This window comes from Phascolarctos cinereus, unplaced genomic scaffold (genome assembly GCF_003287225.1).
Source record: "Phascolarctos cinereus isolate Bilbo 61053 unplaced genomic scaffold, phaCin_HiC Scaffold_4;HRSCAF=312, whole genome shotgun sequence".
NCBI classification, from domain to species: Eukaryota; Metazoa; Chordata; class Mammalia; order Diprotodontia; family Phascolarctidae; genus Phascolarctos; species Phascolarctos cinereus.
Genome location: NW_027555847.1, coordinates 21,695,938 through 21,715,148, shown reverse-complemented (window position 1 = coordinate 21,715,148; position 19,211 = coordinate 21,695,938). Strand labels below are relative to the sequence as shown.

At 47.7% G+C, this 19,211-nt stretch overlaps 1 protein-coding gene across 6 annotated transcripts in view; it reads right to left on the bottom strand.

Moving 5' to 3' along the window:
* Positions 1-19,211, bottom strand: part of FLNB (filamin B) — a 155,881-nt gene that overhangs the window by 29,208 nt on the left and 107,462 nt on the right. For 3 of the 6 annotated variants that reach the window (XM_020968927.2, XM_020968928.2, XM_020968929.2), the window contains exons 21-30: positions 17,328-17,925; positions 16,599-16,772; positions 14,847-15,009; positions 14,281-14,441; positions 9,989-10,156; positions 8,418-8,510; positions 7,493-7,616; positions 4,643-4,799; positions 3,951-4,140; positions 1,470-1,717 (exon numbers count right to left, since the gene is read on the bottom strand). In XM_020968927.2, coding sequence (XP_020824586.1) covers positions 1,470-1,717; positions 3,951-4,140; positions 4,643-4,799; positions 7,493-7,616; positions 8,418-8,510; positions 9,989-10,156; positions 14,281-14,441; positions 14,847-15,009; positions 16,599-16,772; positions 17,328-17,925 — 2,076 coding nt within the window. The remainder of the gene's footprint in view (positions 1-1,469; positions 1,718-3,950; positions 4,141-4,642; positions 4,800-7,492; positions 7,617-8,417; positions 8,511-9,988; positions 10,157-14,280; positions 14,442-14,846; positions 15,010-16,598; positions 16,773-17,327; positions 17,926-19,211) is intronic. The other 3 variants (XM_020968930.2, XM_020968931.2, XM_020968933.2) reach the window with 1 other exon arrangement.

Below are 19,211 nucleotides of genomic sequence, written 5' to 3'. Positions count from 1 at the left end.
TGCCCAGGGTCACACAACCAGTAAGTGTCTAAGGCCAGATTTGGACTCAGATGTTCCTGACTCCAGGCCCAGTGCTCTATCCACTGCACCACTGAACTGTCCTGGGTTCAAATTCTAGCTTTGACACTTCCTACACTGGGCATCAGTTTCCCCATCTATAACTGTGGAGGCCAGACCAGATGATGGCTCCTTCGGTCCCTGCCCAAGTTCACATGGCAGGACTCCCACCCAGATCCTCTGATGTCATGTCTGTCCCCTCTCCCCCGCACTGTCCTGGAAGGCTCAATAGTTATCTGAGCTGTGAGCAGCCAGTGATCCCAAGCACCAAGCTTGTGCCAGGCTTGAGTGAGCTGTGATAGTGATCAAGGGAGAATTTTCTCATTTGTGGGCTCCTGGAGACAAGAGAACTTTAGTTCTGGATGGGATGCGTGTTCAACTCCCTTATTTTACAGATGGAGAAACTGAGGCACGGAGAGTTGTGATGCCTTGCCCAAGGCCACCACTAGCGACTGGCAGAGCCAGCGTTCAAACGGATTCCCAGGCCCCAGGCCTTTCTACCCCATCACACTTGAGAAGTCAGGAGAGGAGGTCAGAGATGCCCGTGCGGCACCTTTCACCAGGGCACTTTAGTATTTGGTGATCCAGGACGGAGGCACCACACCTGCCTTGGGAATCGGGACTCGACATGACACAAGCACGTTTAACACACATAAATCTGGCCATGTACGGAGATATTCTGCTGTTGCCTTTTTAAGTAACAATGTGGCTCACCCGGTCTTCGAGGTTCTCCTCATTTTATGTGTAATAATCACCACCCAAGCGGATGAGGGAATTCAATCCACTCTGGGGTTCAAATCTCACCTCTTCTGCTTACAAACTCTGGGCCTCAGTTTCCTCATCTGTAAAATGGTTTGGCCCAGCTCTAGGTCTAAGACCCTACAGTACTTTAGCTTCAAACGTTCTTTGGGGCAGAAGGAGGCAGGGGAACCTCCCATACGCTGGCTCAGGTCAATGGACCAGACAGAGCACCAGCCCCCAGAATCACTGCTTTCTCTCCTTGAGCACCCAAGGTGCTCACACAACGACCTCTGGTCATCATCGGCCAGAAAACTGTCCACTGGCTCTTACGCAGGCTGCTAGCCCTCACCCAACTCCACCTGGCTGTACCAGATCCAGGTAAAGTGATTCTGGAACTCCCCCTTTCAATAAGCTAATCAGTCAGATCTTTTCTCTGCTGCAGAAGGAAAACACCTAACAATGCGATGATGTCATGAAAGGACAAGAGTTTGTGTGCCGTAGACCTGAGGGACCACCTCACCCCACTAATAACGACCCACAAAACCTCTAGCAAGACTGCCCAGTGCCCATAGAGCCAACTGGACTCCTGCTGGGCACCAGCGCAGCACAGACACTAATGCCATCCTATCCCTCCACATTCCAGGTGAGGTCAGTTCTAAGGTCAGTCTTACCATGACGGTAAAGGGGCTGTTGGGAATATCCACTCCCCCAAAGCGCACATAGATGACGTAAGTGCCAGGCTTTGCCGCCGTGTAGAAGATGTCATAGGTGCCATCCTCATTCTCGATGACCTCTGCTTCCACTTCAGCGCCATCAGGGGTCAGGACAGTACAGGTCACCTTCCCTTTCCCTGCAGTCTTGGCATCAACCACAAAGCCAACTTCCTCCCCAGTTTTGACAGTGGGTGCAATCCCAGGGCCTAGAAAACAGTTGACACAGAAGTTTGCAGAAAAGCTCAACCACATCACGGCATGGCAGGTGAGAGCACTCGACCTGGAATCAGGAAGAGCTGGTTTCCAGTTCTGACTCCCATGCTTCCTCGCTGTACATCCCTGGGTAAACCCCTGGACCTCTCTGGGCCTCAGAAACCTCAGTTCTACAGTGGGAATAATAACCGCACCAACTTCTCACGGCAGTTGTGAGGACCAAGCGGATCGTGCATGAAAAGCCCTCTGCCAGACGCGAAATGCTACAGCAATGTCAGCTATCACCATCATTAACACCATGCACCCACAAAGCAGTAATGTCAATATCTAGAAAAGAGCTATGAGCCCCCAGCAGGGTCTTTCTAGGTTAACTGCTCAAAAGACTCTATCTTCCATTAAAGAAGAGGCCATGTAGTATAGTGGAAAAAGAACTGGACTTGGAGTCACAGAGATCTGCGTTCAAATCCTCACTCCATCTCGTGCTAGCCATATTACTAAGTCACCTAACTTCTGTTGAGCTTCCATTTTTTTCACACAATAAGCACCGTGGGAGGTCAAAAGAAGGAGAAGTCACTGGATATCCATCCCTGGAAATCACTGGGTGGATATACCTGGGGGAGGCTCTGTAGAAGAGTAGGGACTTGGGCCTTGAAGGGCAGGCAGAAATATTAGATAAAATCAACAAGTATTTTTAAAATAGGTGCTGCGCCCTAGGCACTGTGTTAATTGCTGGGGATGTCAACAAAAGGTGAAAACAGCCGAGGGCATCGAAGACCTCACATTCCAATGGGGAAGGCAACATGCATGGCAACGGCAGAGGGAAGACACTAGCACCAGCCAGCTGGGGACGGGGAGGGGGAGGCCTTTTATAAAAGAAGAAAGCCAGGGAAGCTGGGAGGCAGAGGAGATGACAGAGAGTCTCTGGGCCTGGGTAACAGCAGTGTGTTGAGAGGACAGGGACAGACCCAACCTACAGGACTGTAAGCTGCTTGAGAGCAGGAACCGGTTCATTCTTCACATTTCTTTTTTCATCCTAACACAGTGCTTGGCACATGGTAGGCACTTAGTAAATCTCTGCTCTACTGGGACACACAATTCACATAGCAAGTTTAAGATTAGAAAGGATGGTTGGGGCTAGACTGTGGAGGGCATCGAATGCCAAGCTAAAGTTCCATAGGGAACTCAGCCAGTCAAGTTAAAGAAGGAAATTTTACTGGTGCCTCCAGTGGACCACCATGGCACGCCAGCAGGACACAGGGGTGGGTAGCCTTCCTGAGAACCAGCCTCATCAACAAAGGTCGGCCACCAAAAGAAGAATTCTTTTAGCCCCAGTGATTCATGAAACTGTCTCCTGAAGAGTGGCGATATTTTGGGTCACACGGGAGGGAGGCTCACATTGCTGAAGATATATTTTCAGGGTTGCCAGGTGTCACAGATGTGGATATAGAAGGAACCAGAGAAGCCATGAAGGCCAATCTTCACATTGCTGAAGATATATTTTCAGGGTTGCCAGGTGTCACAGATGTGGATATAGAAGGAACCAGAGAAGCCATGAAGGCCAATCTCCTCAGTGTACAGATGAGCCATCAGAGGCCAAGATTAGTGAAGCGATTTGCCTTCTAAATTTCTAAGTGGTAGAACAAGGAATTGAATGAAGCATCGCTCCTTAGACATCAAGAATTAGAGGGTCACGGAACACATCTGTTAGAACAGAAAAGGGCCCGGTATACAGCAAGCATTTAACAAATGCTTCTTGAATTGGACTCCTAGAGGTACCTTTTCTTGAACTAAATATGTTGACAATTAGGCAAGTGAAAAGGTAGATTACGGCTTGGAAACCACAAGAGATTATTTATCCATCTACCCACTCTATTATTACTGTACCCTCATGGACACTGGTTATCAAAGAAGAAACACTTTGTCCCTGGGAGAAGATTAATGCTCACATGAGAGGTTTCTAAATCTTTGCCTGGGCACATGCCCCACATCCACATAGTTCATCTTCCTACCTTTAGCTGGAGAGTTCAACCCATTATGGTGGTCATCTGCATTTACACGCTAACTAAGGTGCCCTAATTTGCCCTTGAACTTTATGAAAAGCTAGAAGCCTGATGCTGTCACTTATCAGGTGTACAAGTGAGGCCATTTCCAGAGCAAGTGTGGTGAGGGTCCCCATCAGTACCACCCAATCCCATCAGGAGTTCTGGCCCAGAGAATCCCACTCACCTGTGGCCAAGCATTTGCTGGCATCTCCAGTCTGGGTGGCCCTGATTCGGTAAGGAGAAGATGGGATGTTATCTCCGCCATAAGTGACCCCAATCAGATATCGGCCTGTCTTGTCAGGGAGGTAGGTCACTGCATAGGTACCATCTTTGTTGTCATGAACATTGACTCTTTTGGGCTTTCCTTCTTGGTCCTGGGCATCACAAGTACAATGAGATTAACAAATGCAATCAAAACCTACAGGAACCATTCACAGAAAACAGTGCCCTCTCTAGCACTCAACTGATTTAGTGACCTTAAATAAGCAAATTCAGGCTGATTCTGGGTAGATTCATCAGAATCGTTTTTGCACAGAGGAGTGCTTGGGAGAAAGGGTGAACCACTGTTCTAAATTCTCTTCCGAGGATGAGCTCCACACCAATGCATGACATTATCAGGTACCCAGAGCAACAGCCCAGCCTTCAAATTTGATGGGTCACCCCAACCAGGGAGACAGTGGTGTAGCAAGAATAGCCCTGGACCAGGCAAAAGACCTCTGTCCCATCCTAGCTCTCCCACTTCGCAGCCCTCAGACCGTTGGAAATTCACTTAACCTCTCCTATGCCTCAGTTTCCTCACCTGTGAAATGAGAGCACTAGGACTTTGGGCCTCACTGAATGTGAAGGGAGCAGGAACACCAAAAGCAGACAACTTACTGTTATCTGGACAGCAAGGGGTCCAACGCCTGCTTTCTTGGCATCAACGGCAAACTCCACAGGCAAACTGGCTGGAACCCCATAGGAACTGAGGCCAGGGCCACTCGCAGTCACTCTGCTGGCATCATATGTGGGGAGGACCTTGACCTTGAAAGGACTGAACACAGAGGAGACATCCCAATCATGAGACATCTACCCAGCCTCAAGGGCGGTCATCATCTCTCCTCCGTAACACACTTTATTTAAATAATAAAATCGACAAGTGGAACAACTGTGGAATATGATTAGCAAGCAAAGGACAAGTGAAAGGATCTCAGAGTTCTCAAAAATGAAGGATCTTCCTCCATTGATAAATGATCGAAAGATGTGATCAGTTTTTAGACAAAGTAATCAAAGCTATCTAAAGCCGTATGAAAAAAAAATACTCTAACTCACTGTAGACTGGGGAAAAGCAAATTAAAATAATTCTGAGGTACTACCTCATACTTACTAGATTGGCTAATCAGAGAAACCATCCACGGGTGGATGCAAAGTGAAATGGACTGTGTACAAAGTTACAGCAATATTGTAAGATGATCAGCTGGCAATGACCTAGCTGTTCTCGGCAATACAACGATCCAAGACAACTCTGAAGGACTTACGATGAAAAATACTCTCCATCCCCAGAGAAAGAACTGATGGTGTCCAAATACAGATTGAAGCATTTTTTTTACTTTATTTTTCTTGAGGTTTTTTTTGGTCTATGTTTTCTATCACAACATGACTATTACGGATAGGTTTTGCATTACTACACGTATATAACCTATATCAAATTGCTTGCCTTCTTAATGAAGGGGAGTTGGGAGGGAGTGAGGAGGAGAATTTGGAACTCAAAGTTTCAAAAATGAATGTTAAAAATTGTTTTTACATGTAACTACGGGAAAATAAAATACTATTAAAAAAACAAAACTGAAGGATCAGTCAGAAACAAGGAGTCACCAGATGCCCATCAGCTGGGAAAAGCCTACGAAACTAGTCTCCTCCATGTGTTATGACTGAGCAAGTCTGCCAGCTATGAGCTTATCTCTATCTCCGTCTCTCTCCTCACATTCTGAGTTCAACCCTTTGAGAAAGCTAGCTCTACTGACTGCCTCCGTGTCCTCACTCTCTTCTCAACCCTCTGAAATATGACTTCCACCATCTTGCAGATGAAACCGTTCTCTCCAATGATCTCATCACTGCTAAACCTAAGGGCCTTTTCGAGCTCTCTGCATTATTTGACACTGCCCATCACCTTCTCCTCCTAGGTTCTCTGTTCTAAGTGTTCGTGACACTGCTCTCTTCTCTACCTGTCTGGCCACTCACTCCTCCTCCATTTGTGTGGGACGATCTTCATCCATATCACATCTACTATCTGTGAGTGTCCCCCAAGGCTCTGTCCTGGGTCCTGTTCTTTTCCCCCTGCACTCTCTCTTAGCAATGTCATCAGCTCCCACGGGTTCAGATTTTCAGACCAATGTATCCAGCCCTTGCTTTCCTGAGTCCCAGTTTCCAGCTGCCTTTTGGACATCTCCAACTGGATGTCCCATCGACATCTCAACTCAACATATCCAAGAGAGAACTCATTTTCTTCCCGCTCATCCCCCCTTCTCTTCCAAGCTTCCACATTCCTTTCGAGGCCATCACCAGCCTCCTTGCCACAAACACTTGCAACCTCAGCATCTTCCTTTGGTTTCTCACTTTCACTCACCCAACATATCCAGTCCACTGCCACCACCTAAACTCAAGGTCCTATCTCTCACCTGGACTACTGCAATAGCCTCATTGGGCTCGCTGCCTCAAGCCTCTATCAGCTCCTGTAGACATTATACTCAGCCGTCAAAAGCATTTTCCTAAAGCACAGACTAGACTATCCCACCCTCCTACTCAATAAATTCCAGAGACCCAGTGTTACCTCCAGGATCAAATATAAAGTCCTCCGTTTGCCATGCAAAGCCTCTCACAAGCTGGCTGCCCTCCACCCTGATCCAGATCCAGGTACTTGCCATTCTCGTCACCCGCCACCCCGCCTCTTCCGACTCCACGTGTTTGCACCCGCCGTGCCCCATGCCAGGGACTCTCCTCCTTTCCCTCCACATCTTCAAGACTCAGCTCAGATCAAATCTTCTGAAGGAAGGCCCGCCCGGGCTCCTTCCCCATCTCCCCACCACCCCAGGTGCTTGCCTTCTGATGATTCTCCATCTGGTATTTCTATATTCCATGTGTTCCACAGGCATGCTGGGAGCTATTTACACGTGCTTCCCTCATTTGACTCTGAGATCCTCAACAGTAGGGACTGCTTGGCCCTTCTTTGCATCCCCAGCACTTAACATGGGAATGAAACAGAAGAGGTGTGCCACCAGAAACTATGACTAGGACGCAAAGAAAGGCTCATAATAACGATGGTGCAAAGCAGAGCAAACAGGACCAGGACGGTGGGGCTGGCAAGAAGAACAAGAAACAACAGAAGACATCTATTCACAGCCACCAAGCCAGTCCCCTCTTTACAGAGGGGGGGGACCAAGTGTACAAATTGGTGCCTACACTCCCCGTCTTGGGTGACGTGCTGATTACTTTCAGTGAACTGTCTTTTGTTATTCTTTGTTACAAGGTGTGGCTGTGTGAGGAGGGGAGAGGGAGCTATGTGTGGAGATGAATGTGATGTGAAAGCAGTAATTATCCATCCTTCTTTGATGCAGGTGACAAAATGGAGGCACTGCCTTCTAACAAGCCCACAGGAACAAGCAGCTTGAGTGTTCTCTGTAGAGAACTGTAATTCATCTTGGCATTAAAGGGTGGAGGCAAGCCCAGAGGACCAAGGCCTTCCTTTACCTGTGAGGGACATCCTCGTCAGCGTATTTGACAGACAGCATGTAAGGTCCTTCCTGCGACGGGGTGTAGGTCACGGTGTGCGTGCCGTCTCCGTTGTCCATCACAGTCACCGGCTCCACCAGGCCTAGGGAACAAACGGGACGGCTCTGAAAAGGGCAAGGCCATGGACCTTCCCACCAGGCCCAGGCCTGGGGCAGGAGGAGGAGTCCATCTGAGTCCAGACAAGTGCTTTGGGCTGACCAAGCAAGACCCCTCCCAGCGGGACCGGGATGTGGGCCTCGGGGTGTCCAGGCCCAGGGCCTACAGAAGCGAGGGTGGACAAAGGACTGGCCTTGACAGGCTTGCTATGCTTCCAGTGTGAGCCACTCTAATCTCAGTCTCTCCAGGAGGACTCTTAGTGAGACAGCTTTTGCTCGTCCGGGCGCATGAGAAATATGCACCCCACTTAGTACACCACTGTTAATGGGATCATGCAAGTACAAAGTGCTTCGGCATTTAAAGTGGGTCAGTATAACCGTCCCGTGCTAACTCTGAGGCATGAAGAGGCAAGATCTCCTATGGAACTAGCAGGAAGAAAGCCCCCAATGTCCTCCAATCAGGACTGGAGGCCTCCTTTTAGGAGGGTCCACTGCGATCGCTATGAGGGCAGCAGCACGAGGGGTGTGAGTTTGTGGTGTGGGGAAGCTTCTTATCGCATGAAGCTTAAAGCCCCAGGAGCAATCGGATGAAAAGAATCTCTAAAGCAGTCATCTCAGCAAAGCCGGCATTGATCGCATTGTAGGAAGCCAGAGCCTATTACAGCCATGCCCCCTCCCCGCCAAAACCTCAGCCACCACAGTGCAGTTAAAGGACCACTCAGGTCATTATGGGAGTTAGGCAATGAGTGTCAGACAGACGGACGGATAAGCATCATGCAACTGCCAACCTGTCTCATTAAAATCACCCTGCTGGTCACCTCTAAAGAAATCTGAAGTGGCTTTCAGTGGGCTGCGCCGGGCCTGCGAGTCCATCTCGTCCACTGGAATTAAAAAGCCATTACTCGAGGGCACTGGCATAACCGAGACAATGGCGGAGTCCACTGCTCCCACCCCCTGCCTGCTTCCTTCCTCGCCACCGTATCACATAAAGTTCTACCTCTGGTGACGTAGTGGAATTGGTCAATTCCAGCCTGACCCCCCTCTGTCCTTCCCTTCAGGTGGCACCCATCAGGCTCCGGGGGTTATGCTACTGAGGAGGAAGCCTCTTCTCCAAAGAGGACAGACACAGGGTCAGGGGCCATTCGAATGCAGAGCCAAGGAGACCTCAGGAGGAAAATCCAGAGAACTCCAGAACAGACATGCCTAGAGTCGCTGGAAGAAATGTGCTCCCAAGAAGAGTCTCTGAGGGTCCAGACACACAGAGCAAAGGGCTTCAGGCTGCTTTCTGTCTAGTCCAAAGTGACAGCTGTCACTCTGTCTCAGGCCACTTCTCCCATCTAGACCTGCAGAGCTGTTCCAGTTACCAGGAAGACATCTTCCTGACCTCCCTAACGGATGCTTCTTTAGAGAAAAGGGAAGTAGGCCCTGCACTGGTGAGCAACCATTTCATTTTGGATCTAATCTTCCCTCAGCAGCTTCTGGACTCAGCAAACTGCCTGGGGCCCTGAGAAAGAAAGTGACTGGCCAGGCTCCCACGGCCAGGAGGGGTCAGAGGCTGGACCAGGACCCAGTACTTCCGGCTCTAAGCTCTGGTGAGCGTGGCAAGTGCTCCCCATCACAGATCCAAACTGACTGTGCGACCGGCTTCCCCCATCCCCAACGTCCACGATGCTTCGGTCCAGTCATGCCAAAGGACCAACTCTAAGCTCATTCCCAAAAGCATCTTTCTCTCCAGGACGCTGGAGCAAAAGGAACATCTATGGCTAATGGCAGCAGCAGCCGTGCTTCTGGGAGACAACGTGAGCCATCATCCCCCATGGAGGCCTAAGCCCCCCAAAAAGGGAGAGGACTAAAAAGTCCAACTCCAAACAAGAGGGAGAAGCAGTTCCTTCTAGTCCCAAAGCTCCATTCCTCTCTCAAACGCGGAGAGAGAATCCCACAGGCCCCAGGCACCTCAGAAGGAGAAAAGGGTCTGGCCTGAGTACTGGCCTGAAGGAGATTAACACTCTTCCTTCAAGAGCCTGCCTACCAAGGAATGAGATCTGAGGGTTTAACAGGAATCTCTGGTAAGCTCTTGTACTTCGTAGGACATAACACATTTTCTTGTTTCGGTCCAGACTTGCGATCTCTGGTGAAGGGAACAGTCACTCAAGAAACTCCCTCTACCAATACCAATCAGCAACCTATAGTCTGATCTCGGGAACTGACAAGGTTTGCAACTTCCCTGGAACATAGCCGGGATGTGTGAGAAGCAGGCCCGGAAGCCAGGCCTGCCTGACTGAGAGCAACTCTCTGTCCACTCGACCTCTCTCTCACCGCCCGGACGTATGGAGAGGAAAGGAAGAACGCACTGGCTCACCTCTGGGTCCCAGCACCAGCACTTCCAGCGGAGCCAGGCCAGCCTGACTAGTGTCCACAGTGAAGGACTGTGGCACTTTGGCCCTGACTCCAGTCCCCAGGCCAGGGCCCATGAGCTTGACTTTGCTGGGGTCGACGGTATCTTTCACGGGGATCCTGAACGGACTGCCTGTAAGAAAACAAAATAAGAATCACCCGATTCGATTACTGACTCAGCCTGGAAGCTGGAGGCCTGGAGTGTTCACTTGGGACACAAAGCCTGTCCCACCCCTCTTGCATTTCTTAGGCCAAACTCTCCCACCTATTCTTTGTACACCAGCAACTTGTGAGGTCTCCCAGGCGTGTTCTGGGCTTCACTTCTCCCTTCTGACTAAAGCCTGTAGAGGAAACTTCCTTCCTGAGGCAACAGGGAATTCCATTCACTTACTGTCTGAGGCAAACAGTCCTTCCTCCTCATGGTCTGGCTCCATAAGGGACTGACTCTCTTTGGCTTTCCCCAGGTTCTCTCCCTGTTCTTTGAGATCCCCTACCCCCAGTGGACCCCCGAAAACTAATGAGAAAGAAGAGAGAACATGGGAGCCTTCCTGCAGAAAGAGGGTTCTAGCTGATGGGGGCCTTCCTGCAGAAAGAGGGTTCTAGCGCATGGGGGCTTTCCATGCTGAATGAAAGAGAGTTCTAGCTGGATGCAAACCTGTGCCCCTACACAGCCTGGGAAGCCCACAACAACAGGTGGTGATATCCTTACAATTAAACAAGGCCATCTATGGAAGACAGCCTCACCATCAGAAGACAGAATGAGACCCAGGATCGCAGCCACCCCAGAGGGAGGCTATGACTGACAGCTCCCTTTGGAAACTAAGCCCCAGCCTTGGCTCCCTGTCAAGCCAGGCCCAACTTGAGCTCCATCTGACAAAGCTAAATTACAGTTCATTGCCATCGGAGCCGGGATCTGTTTACTCCACAGCCAAACATGCTTAAAACGGAGACTCCGCAGGGTAAACAGCAAAGAGCTCTCTGAGAGACACGAGCCTCCACTTCCCAAATGGGGCTCATCTGGAAGGCAGCATGGGACAGAAAAGCATCTATCTGCTTTCTCTATCAAAGGACAATCGCAGCAATGAATGAAGGCTTAATCACAGTCTACTTGGGGGGTTACAGAAGCAGAGAAGCCCATGGTTCACTCAGACACGATGGGTGGGACACGCTAAAGACACAGTCCTTTCCCTTGGGGAGCTTATGGTCTCTGGGGGGACAGATACCCAACAATGACCATCAGGGCAAACTGATGAGAGCCAGAGTGATCTCTGAGACCTGGAGGTGGCAGCACTGGGGCCTGGCTTTGCACATCTGTTGGCTTATATGTACTCACTAACAACCAGGCTCAGGAACCTCAAGGGTGGACCCCAAACACTGAGCTTCTCCCAGTATTTGTGAGTTTAGGACAGATGACAACCACGCAGCAGCCAGGAATGAGCCCTAACGCTCAGGGTTCCAATCCCAGCTTTGCCTCTTGCTGGCGGGGTGACTCAGGGCCATGAGCTGACCTCGCTGGCTGGGTCTGAGTCAGTCCTCATCTATAAATGCAGAGGTGTGACTGGACAGCCTTGCTCCCCCAGGCTCTTCCTTGACCCCTCTCAGCCAATTCACTGCCAAATTTTGCGTCTTCTCTACTTTGTACACAATAACAGCCACATTATGCGATGACTAATGTTAAACTGAACCCTTCTCAGCATTACAAGGATCTAAGACATCTCCAGAGGTCTCATGATGGAAAATGCTGTCCACAGAGCTAGTTTTTGGGGCAGCTAGGTGGCTCAGTGGATAGAGCACCGTCCCTGAAGTCAGGAAGACCTGAGTTCAAATCTGGCCTCAGACCAAACATTTGATACTTACTAGCTATGTGGCCCTGGGCAAGTCACTTAACCCCAATTGCCTAAAAACAAACAAAAAAAAAAAGAAAAAAAGAAAATGCAGTCCACATCCAAAGAAAGAACTATGGAAGTCGAATGGCTATCACTTATTTTTACCTTCTGTTGAGTTTTGTTTCATCTTTCTGATGGTTCCTCCTATTGGTTTTAATTTTTACTTACAACTTCACTAATGTGAAAATGTTTAATAGGAATGTAAATATAAAGCCTACATCAGATTGTGCACCATCTTGGGGAGGGTGGGGGGGAGGAAGGGGGTGAAAAATTTTTAACTCAAAAGAATGTGGAAGTGATTGTTGATAAATCAAAATTAATTAATAAAATTAAAAAAAAACAAATCTTGTGTCTTCTCCCTCCACTTTACCTCTCTTTCTACCACTATCGTCACCATCTCAGTTCTGGCCCTTATCACCTCTCACCTGGACTACTCCCTTCCAATGGTCTAACTGCCGCATGGCTCTCCCTAGTTCAATGCATTCTTTACTCAGATACCAAAGTGATTTTCCTAAAGTGCAAATCTGATCATGTTACCCTACCCTCACTCAATAAACTCTGTTGGCTCCCTATTACCACTAAGATCAAATATAAAATCCTTGGTCTGGCACTGAAGTCTCTTCACAACCAGCCCCCATCTTACTTTTCCAGACTTCTACCTCTGGGGATGCTGGGCAGATTAAAAGATCCTAGGACCACAGATTTCAGGCCAGAAAGGACCTCAGAAGCATGAAGTCCAACCTCCTTTTACAGATGAGGAAAACCAGGCATAGAGGTTATGGCTTTCTCTGGGTGTCCATGGTTCTTCTGGAGGGATTTCCTTGACTAATCAGTATGACTGTATACATTGTCTTAATCAAGGAGTTCTCTCTTCTGCAACAAAGTTCTTAGATGTCTAAGTTAAACTGATAAGGAGTTTTGAACGCAGGCAATGTCTATCATAGAGCAACAATGAAAGGCCACACCCCCACCCGAAATTTCAAATGCAAAATGCTTGGGAGAATCAGGTTCAGTTTACAGCTAGACCAACACCTGAAAAAAAGGATTCCCATGCCAAAGGAAACACTCCTTGGGGCGAGGCATGACAGACTCTCCCCTCAGGAGCAGGGTATATTAAAGCAGCTTTGCTAAGCAGTCGGCTGGCGTTTTCAGAGCACAAAGTCTTGTTTTCATAAAAGAAGCTCTGTATTTGGTCTGTAAAAAATATCTGGCTTGATTTCATCTTTAGCAGCCCAGGCTTAGGAGCCAGCCCAGTGCACCCTGGGAGAAAGGAATGGGGCGGGAGGGCAAGAACAGAGACGGGGATGCTACAAATAGATAGATGCCAGCCACCGCTGCCCAGAGGTCTACAGAATAGGGAAATAGGCAGGCTGGTGAGAAATCAGCCCACCAAATCAGTAAGGGAGTTTCTTTTCTTTCCTTCCTCTTCTCCCCCTACTCTCGGCCATGCCCGAGCTACCACCCGGGAATATGAATCTGACATTAAATCTCAGTTACAGAGTTTAGAGGGAGACACCCTCTATTTATAGGCACCCCTAATGAGCAGAAGCAACCTGTTTGGCACCCTGCACCGGCTGTCAGCTATGGAAACACACCTGCTTAGGTTTGCTTTCAAATCACATCTTATTCTAACCTTTTTCAAGTGTTCATCGTGAGATAGTAATTTAATTAACTAAACTGTTAGGATCTGTGTTTCTTTAGGTCCTAGAAGCTCTGAACTCAAGGACATTTGATTAAACCAGTACCTAAGCTGGAATCCTCCTCTATAATACCAAGGGTAAGTAGACATCAGAGTAATGGACTGTGCCCATCCCAGTCCTACAAACAAGCCCAGAACAGGAATCCCTTAGCCTCCTAGAACAAATGACCAGCTCCTTGGAGAGGCAGCTGTATAGTACGTCATGGAGACCCTGGAAGAGTCTTGATAGACCCAGGCAAAAAAAACAACAACCATTTACAATGTTGGCTCAGCATTTCTTTGAACTCAATGCTTTGCTAAACAAAAAGCATCTGCTTTATCCTGTGAACAAAGAACCATGTCCCAGTGTGCTCTTAAAATTGGACATATGTTCCAAGTCATTCTAGAATTGGCCCTTAGAAATGCCCCACCCTCCTTTTCATGGTTCAAAAGAGGGGACTTTGGATGGTGAATGCCACACACACACACACACACACACACACACACACACACACACACACACACCCGTTATTAAATGGGTGGTCAGAAGGACTACCAAGAGACAGAATATTCAGAAATCGCCCATGCCAAAACTTCATTAAGAAAGGAGTGACGTCATGGCCTATGTTTCTCCAAGTCCCACCCAACTCAGACTGCAGCACAAACCACTCACACTCCACAATTGCATCTTACCAGGCACATGCTCATTTCCGTAGGTGATATTGACATCATAATCTCCCGGCACAAAAGGGACGTACTCTGCGCTACAGCTGCCATCTTTGTTGTCTTTGCAACTTATCTTCGACTCGGATGGTCCCTCGACCGTTATTCCAAGGCCCCCAATTCCTGCTCCTCTGAAGAGTACAGGGAACAGTCAGTACTCAAGTCAGAATCCGGGGGGTGGCAGCTTTTTCTGTAATCACTCCCATTTTCTCTACCGACCACAGAGATCCCAAGGGTCTACCTGCTTGGCTATTATTGTGCTCTCTCCCTCCTTCCAGGGCCACCAGCCCCACCCCAGGCAGGGAGTGTCATTAAGGGATTCTGTGTAACCCCATTCTGGCTCATGAGTCTTCATAGAAAACTTCAGGGCCTCTTCCTTGGGGCTAAAGCAGGAGATGTTTCCTCCCCCAATTCCCAGTAATGTCTATTTCTGTAGCAACGAAGAAATCCCCCAAAACCAATAACGCACCCTGACTCCTTGGGCTCACATCATGTTTTCCAGCGCTATCAGTGGAGGCCTCACAGGTTCCCCCTACCTGGTAATCACAGTGAAGGGATTGGGCTTGTTGGTAAATCCTTCCTTCAGCCCCGGGCCTTGGGCTTGCACTCGAGATGGATGGCAGCCTTCAGTGACAGCCACACGGAAGGGGCTGTTGGGCACAGGCACATCATCGTATGTTACTTCCACTGTGTGGAGGCCTATTTAGAAAAATGCACAGAGATCAAGTTTGGTCCCGAGGAAGATAAGAGAAAAATCTGTGCCTCCTTCTTCTTTGCAGAAACAGAGGGAGGTGGTTGGGGGGGACTATATGTATGGAACCCAGTATATACTGTCACACTCAACTGGTATGCCGATTCATTTTCCTGAACTGCATTCAAAAGAATTTTTGTTACAAGGTGCTGAGCTACAATGGTAGAAGGAGTTTTCTCACCTGGGAGTTCCCAATATCAATAAAATCATGGTTTCTCTTCCTGTAAAGAATGGTTCACTGGGTAGTGGATGGGGAAAGGGCATATTCAGAAATGAAGATTGTTTATAAAATATGTCAATAATTTTTTAAAAAATAACACACTCATTAAGCATTTTGGATAGCACAAAACCGTAACATTCAGAGCCAACAATGGGTAGTAAGATGGAATAATGGCAAACTTGGATTCAAATCCCAATCCTGTATTTACAAGCTAAATAACAATGGGAATTCACAACCTCTCTAGACCTGTTTCCTCATCTTTAAAATGTAGTTGTAGATAATAATATCAATATTACCTGCCTAACAGGGTAATAGTGATAGGAGACCCAATAGATAAAACCTTTAGAAGTCCTAAGCCTCCATGTACATGTTGCTCTTATTATTAACAACCAGGGACGGAGACTGGACACTCTGAATGAGTTTGGTAGAGGGAACTCCCAATGAGGAAGCCCCTTCTGCGGCTGGAAGTCAGCGCCTTCTCTGCAATGTGTCTTATCTGAGAGAGACGCCTAAAGCAAACTCCAATGCAATTGGGAAATGTTCAATAAAATAAACAAAAATATAATGCGAAATAGAGAATGTTAGTTTGTGGTTTTCTATAAGTCAATATTTTGTCTTTGAACTTGACACCACAGACCTAAAGCACTGAGAGGCTGACTGCCTCACCAAGGATTGCACAGACGATATCTATCAAAAACTGGACTTGAACCAGGGTCTACTTAGTTCCAAAGTGAGCTCTCTATCCACACCACCATGACTGTCTCTCTTATTCTTTTTTATTATCATTGTTATTATCATTGGCATCATTAATGTTCTTATTATTTAAAAGGCAATGTGGCATAATGGATAGAGGGACGCCCTTTGACACAGAAGGAGTGTGCATCCATGAGCAAGCCACTTCATCCCTTAGTGTCCCAGGCAATTCTCTAAGGCCAGAGTCCTGAAAAGTTGCTATCCTGCATCAGTGGATGGACTTTCTACACCAGGAAGTCACAATTCCAGACCAAAAAAATATTTATGATTATCACAACCTATTATATAATTCAGCTGAAATGGAAACTGAACAGAAATGTAGGCTAAATATTTGAGACAGCACAGGAGACAGTGCAAAATGCAGTGTCCCTCCAGGCCAGGGTTTCGACTCTTTCCAAGAGTCACTTTTCATGCGCTTTCTGGAAAAGATTACTAAATACAAAAAGCCTGGGTCAGAGTCAAAAAAATTTTAAGATCACTGGCAGGGGAAAAAAAAAAGATCTATCAGATCTGCTTAAAATGAGGCAGTTTCATTTTTGTCAGGACTAGAGAAAGCCAGCTCACCTTTTTCAAACGGGGTGAACTCAATGTCATAAGTCCCATCGGCATTGTCTTTGAGGAGGTAGTCCGTGAAGGCGCCAGAGGGATTGGCAATGGTGGCTTTAATATGATCCCCTCCAACCTTCGTCAGCAGGCGGGAATCCACTCTGAAGTTGGTCGTGGCTTCCCGAAACACATCTGCAGAACAATCATAAAGCCATAAGGCTCTTGTGAAGAAAGAGTCACAAGACAGCCATCAAAGAGCAGTTCTAGCTGTTGTCAACACACATCTGTATGTTTCTGTGTGGCCCGGTGGACTTTGGAGCCTAGAAGACCAGACTACAAAGCTGGGGTGTCCTGGGCAAATCACCCAACCCTCCTGGTGCTCTGGGCAACTCCTTGAGACTGAAGCTGCTGAGAAGGCACAAAAGCTGCCCCGGGAGGAGTTTCCACACTTGGGAATGCCTGGTGTCAATGAAATCCCAGGTCTAGCCCCATCCCTATCTAACCAGCGTAAAGAGGAGTGCCAGGCTCCACATCACTTACTATCATCCAATTCTCATCACTGACCATGTAAGAAACAAATCCCAAAGTCCTCGTGTATCGTTGCTGAAAACCATTTGCCATAAGCTGATATTCTGGCCAGGAAACCAGATTCTTTAAAAATGCCACCTGCTTACACCCTGCCAGAAACATGAGTTTCTGGAGATGGCCACATTTTTCTGGCCGGAGGAATGGAAAGCAACCCCTTACCTTTTCCTTCAATTCCAGGTCCGTAGACTCTGACTTTGCTCGTATCTACGGCCGGCTCCACCTTGACCCGGGCAGGGAACGTTGGCACTTGCTCCCCTCCATAATTCAAGGTCAGCGTATACATGCCCGCGGCGAGAGGCACATAGGTCACGGCATAGGTGCCATCTTTATTATTCTGAATGTGGACATCCGCTTTGACCCCAGCATCAGATACGGCTTCCATGCCCAAGACCCCATACCCGGCCTCTGAACAGTCTACACTCAGGACACCAGCCTCTCCCACTTTCCCACGTTCAAGCCCGGGGCCACTGGCCACAACTTTGGAGGGATCAAAGGGCATTTCGATGTCTGCTTTAAATGGAGACCCGGGAATGTGGACCTCTTCGAAGAGGATGTTGACAAAGTACTCGCCAGGTTTTGTTGGAAGGTAAGAGACCGAACAGGTCCCGTCCCCATTGTCCGAGCACTCGATTTTGGCTTCACATGGACCTTCTACCGTCAGGCCCAAGCCCCCCGTGCCAGCTCCTTTGGTGTCTATCATGAACTCAGCAGGCTTGCCCACAAAACCACCTTCAAGTCCAGGGCCATGAGCTTTCACCTACAAAAGGAGGGGAAAAGACATTATTCCCCTTGACTCTTGTCAGTTCAGGATTAGTCTCGCCACACACAAGCTTGCAATTAGCAGGACGTTCCAGCTCCATCAGACAGCCTCCTAATGGGTCTGGGTTATGGACTCAAGCACACAGAAGATATCAAATTTTATAGGCAAGGGTGAAGAAAAACGCTATAAATCAACGTCCATGAGCTGGAATGAATCGTAGGAAAGAAGCACCGCATCGTGACGTCAATATCCAAATTGTCTATTGGCTAAAAACCCCAGAGGAAGGTTTGGCCACTTACCCTGAGCAAGGTCTTTCTCAACCCCCTCTCCTCGACCCCTCTTCCATTCCTCTTTACTCGACTTACTAAACCAGACCTCAGGGCCCATAGCACTGGAGTGTAGGGGTCTGGGGGGGGGGAGAGGGGAGGCATTGCAGCCAATTTGACAAAACACATTATTTCAAGTCTAGGTCTTTACATAACCACCAGACTAGCTCCCTATAACTTTTTTTTTTTAAATAACAAGCTTCATATAAAATATCACACAAATGTGCTTTGAAATAATCCCTATTTGCAGCGGTTATTTTTGATGCACACAACAGCACTGCTTCTTAGTCACTCCAGCTTCCATCTGTCCATTTGTTCCCATTAACTTTTCTTCTTACGTGGCCAGAATCAGGGAACCTTCCTTTTGTTTGTTTTCCATTCGATGTTTTTAAACAGAATCCCAGAACTGAAGAGCATGAAAGGACCTCAGGATCATCTGGTCTAAGCCACTGCTACTATAACAAACAAGCAAGTGGTATTTGATAAAGTTGTTTACTTGATAAAAGTCTTTCCAGATTTCCTTACATTACTCATATGTCTTTATTTTCATTCCATTATAACATTAACTCATAGCAATTTATTCAACCAATTCCCTGCTGCTGGACATTCCGGTTGCTTTGAGATTTTTTACAATTACAAATAATTCTACTATGACTATCTTTGTTTCATTAAAATAAAAGACTTCAATTTGCTATCATAAAAGTATATTATCCCCAATAATGTGGTCATCTGGGTCAAAGGTAAGGGTATTTTTTGTCATTTTTGCTTTCTATGATGACTTCCATGGAAGACAATCTTGTCAAGGTTTTCACACAGATTTCCTTTACCTCATCCTCTGCAATGGATGCTGACACATAAGCTGCAATATCTTCATGGTGCCCTTTTTGCTTCTGCCATTCATGAAGAACACTGGTACCCCATGAAATGCAAAAAGAATGGAGGTTTGGCAAGGATGGA